General features: G+C 46.0%; 1 protein-coding gene across 1 annotated transcript; it reads right to left on the bottom strand.

Moving 5' to 3' along the window:
- Positions 1-2,291: 2,291 nt before the first annotated feature.
- On the bottom strand, positions 2,292-3,294 carry LOC124942036. Its single transcript, XM_047482444.1, has 3 exons — positions 3,123-3,294; positions 2,723-3,005; positions 2,292-2,655 (listed from the first exon to the last, which is right to left on the bottom strand). The coding sequence occupies exons 1-3, from the start codon at positions 3,292-3,294 to the stop codon at positions 2,292-2,294; spliced, it is 819 nt and encodes a 272-aa protein (XP_047338400.1).
- Between the last annotated feature and the right edge of the window lie 987 nt (positions 3,295-4,281).

Consider the following 4,281-nt stretch of genomic DNA (forward strand, 5'->3'; position numbering starts at 1 on the left):
TCATGTTCCAAAGGAGAAGAAAGAGGAGGTGGAAAAAGAGATTGTGAAGGAGGTGATTGTGGAGACTGAGGAGGAGAAGAAGAAGAAGGAGAAGAATAAGGAGAAGGAGAATGAGGTGAAACAATTGACTCCATCACAATTTGTTGGTAAAAGCTTTCGGAGAAAGAAGAAGTCGAAACAATTGGGGGAATACACCGACCCTGGTGGGAAAGGGTTTAAACTAAATGATCCGGTTAAGGTTAATCCTTTGTTACGAATTGACGAGGAAAATATGAAGGAGTTGAAGAAATGGTTAAAGAGTGATGCAAAGGATTTCAAGGAGTTGACGACTTGCTCTGCAGGTCGTTCTTTATTCAACAGATTGCTCAAGCCTCAACAATGGTTACACAATACGGTAAGTATTTCTGTTCTCTATTTTTTTAAACCCCAAGCCCCACGCCCCACGCCTAAGTCCCACGCCCCACGCCCAACCCCCACGCCCAACGCCCTACCCCCACGCCCAACGCCCAACCCCCACGCCCACGCCCCACGCCCAACGCCCAACCCCCACGCCCAACCCCACGCCCCACGCCCAAGACCCACGCCCAAGCCCCACGCCCAAGCCCCAACACCCACGCCCCACGCCCACTACCCACGCCCAACCCCCACGCCTCACGCCCAACCCCCACTCCCAACGCCCACTACCCACGCCCCACGCCCCACGCCCACTACCCACGCCCAACCCCCACGCCCCACGCCCAACCCCCACGCCCAAGCCCCACCTTTTGTTCTACACCTAATAATTTTGCTTAATCTATAATTTTTTTCGTAGGAGATAGATGAAATCTGTCATCTACTAAAACGAAGGGTTGAGGAGTTCCCTAAGACATATCCAAGAAATTTCTCAATTGCTGACTCCAATTTATCTCAGAAGATGAATAATCGCTATGATGTGTTTACCCCGAATCCTATAGGCTACGAATTCGACGATCTCATGGAATACGTAGTTGGTGAAGGAAGTAATCCTTGGAATATTGTTGATATGATATATGTACCCTTGAACGTAAAGCAGAAGCACTGGGTCCTGTGCAAGATTCATCTACAAGATTGGTGCATATATGTATATGACTGCGAACAGAATATGTTCCCAAAGGATGAATATGACAAATTCTTGGAACCAATGTGTGTAATGGTGCCGTACTTGCTTGAACAGGGGTTCAGCACGAGCGATAAACAAAGGTTTCCACAGATCAAATTGGATGCGATGCCATATTCCATAATACCACACCCAATAGTCCCAAAGACAACCAAAAGTGGGGACTGTGGGGTTTTTACTATTATGCATTTGGAATACCTTGCTGTCTCATTGGATATATCAAATGTGGTCACTGAAAATATGAATTTTTGGAGAAACAAATGGGCAGTAAGGTTATTCCATCAAATTGTAGACCCTTGATCTAAATTCAATATAAATAGTTATTTTGTTTGCTTCAAATTTCATTCTAAAATTAGTTAATTATTGTTGTCTTTGTTAGATTCAAATGAATGAGATTTCCCAGTAATATGTATAACAAAACCTTAAATTAATTCAAGTAAATAATATGTAAAGCTCCAACGCCCACGCCCCACGCCCCACGCCCAACCCCCACGCCCCACGCCAAACCCCCACGCCCCACGCCCAACCCCCATGCCCCACGCCCAACCCCCACGCCCACGCCCAAGCCCCACGCCCAAGCCCCAACCCCCACGCCCCACGCCCACTAACCACGCCCAACCCCCACGCCCCACGCCCAACCCCCACGCCTAACGCCCACTACCCACGCCCCACGCCCACTACCACGCCCAACCCCCACGCCCCACGCCCAACCCCCACGCCCAACCCCCACGCCCAACCCCCACGCCCACGCCCACGCCCCACGCCCACGCCCTACCCCACGCCCTACGCCCACACCCCACGCCCCACGCCCACACCCCACGCCCAAAGGCCCAAGCCCCACGCCCAAAGTCCCACACCCCACGCCCCACGCCCACACCCCATGCCCAAAGGCCCAAGCCCCACGCCCAAAGGCCCACGCCCCACGCCCAAAGGCCCACGCCCCACGCCCAAAGGCCCACGCCCCACGCCCAAAGGCCCACGTCCCACTTATTGCCTTTGGGCACCTACACATCAGATCTGTTACAATAGAAAAAAAGGCACCTGCACATATACCACCTGGACAAAACTACCACCTACATATATATATAAAACATCATATGGAATAGTCACTAATTCAGAGGGTGCAAAAACTTACAATTTAACAAAAAGATACAATTTAACCAAAAGAAATATTGTCTAGAGAATGTGGCAAAGATGAAGATTGTGAAGGTTGTGCCAATTGTGACGGTTGTGAAGGTTGTGACACTTGTTGTCTTGAAGTATATGGTGCAGACATCACTGCTTTGCATGTTGCCCTGTTATGGCCTCGACCGCCACATGAGTTGCACCGTCTCTGTTCCTTACGAGGCTCACCTTGTGATGGCCTACGCTTTGTTGTTGGCCTACCCTTCTTAACCTTGATGGGGGGTTTTAGACAAACTCGTTCCTTGATATTTTCTGGAATATCCCAAGAACCTTCATCGCAAACTGGATAACATGTATCTACATATGCCATACACCACGCTTTAGTTGTGATAAACCTGAAAAAAAAACATTTAAGTTATATAAATTCAATCTTAGAATTAAACAATGCAATAATTCTCTAACCTTGAGCAGTACTCATATGGAATAGTTTTCCGAGAACGGGCAACAGCAAGGGCATGTTTACAAGGAAGACCAGATAGATCAAATACCCTACAAGTACAAGTTCGAGTTTGGAGATCAACTTGAAAATCATGTTGACCGTCATTCACATGAAACTCGAATCTGTTAAGCGGATTAACGGTGTAGAATCTGGCCTTCTCGGCTTGTTCACATAAGTACTTTTCATAATATTGAGATAAATGTTCTGTGTGGTTAGAAGCTTTTTCTCTTCTATCATGAAACCATTCTTGTAGTGTGATTCGTAAATACTCAGCCAATGTTGATATGGGATATTTCCTAGCATTTCTGCACTGACTATTAAAGCTCTCAGCGTAATTGCTTGTCATTTGATTGTATCGAAAACCAGGAAAAAATGCACGACTCCATCTCTCTACTCTTATCTCTTCCAGATAGACAGTAATACGAGGGTCCTTGGTCTTGATCTTGTCAAAATGGAGTTGAAACTTTGGCACTGTATATGCGCGTGAAGCCATATCAAACTCATCGTGGTAGTTATCGGTTTTGAATTTGGCCATAATATTCATTTTGATGTGGTATGTGCATGCCGCGTGATGTGCTTCTGGAAAAACAGCGGACAAAGCATTGGCAATACTTGGGTGTCTATCAGATACGAAGACGAGATCCGGGACTAATCCAATTGCCACTCTTAATTATTGCATGAAATATGTCCAAGAGTTATTATTCTCCGAATCAACAACGCCAAAAGCAAGGGGAAATAGTTGTTCATTCGCATCCAATGCAATCGTAATCAATAATTGACCTCCAATCTTGTGTTTAAGAAAACTGGCATCGACGGACAATACTGGACGACAATACTTGAAACCTCTGATTGAGCAGCCTAGAGACATGAACATATATCTGAAATGGCCATGCTCATCCGTCTGAATGTCAGTTATGGTACCTGGGTTATTCTTCGCCAACATGAACAGGTATGATGGCAATTTTCCATATGATTCCTCCATTGTTCCTCGCACTGCCATTAATGCTTGTTCCCTAGACCTCCAAGCCTTATTATATTTCATCTTAAACCCATAATTTGTCTGCATGTCTTCCATTATTTTCTTAGGCATGTGGTCATGGTGATGGTCCATATACTTACGTTTGATGCACTCCGCAATTACCCATGATGGTGCTTGCCTCACATTCTCTTGCCTCGTCAAAATTGAGCATGTGTGTACATTTAGTAATTTTCGAATCTCAAACATCTCTTGAAATTTCCCTTTCACGGCACGCAACCTCCACTTGCAATTATCATTCACACATTTCACAAACCAAAGAACTTTTGTTGACTTTTCGATTTTGAATTCAAAATGATTAGCCATCGCATATCTATGCACCCTCAATTGAAGTTCTTTTTTGTTCTCATAAAACGTACCCACTTCCAATCCGTTTTCAAGGGTTAATTGAGCATGTGTTTCAACCGGGATTGGTTCCTCAACATTAATGGATGTTTTCCTCATAGGGGAAGTGGCTGGCCTGGGTTCAAAAGGGGGGGTACTAGC

The sequence above is a fragment of the Impatiens glandulifera genome, chromosome 1 (assembly GCF_907164915.1).
Source record: "Impatiens glandulifera chromosome 1, dImpGla2.1, whole genome shotgun sequence".
In the NCBI taxonomy this organism is placed as follows: domain Eukaryota; kingdom Viridiplantae; phylum Streptophyta; class Magnoliopsida; order Ericales; family Balsaminaceae; genus Impatiens; species Impatiens glandulifera.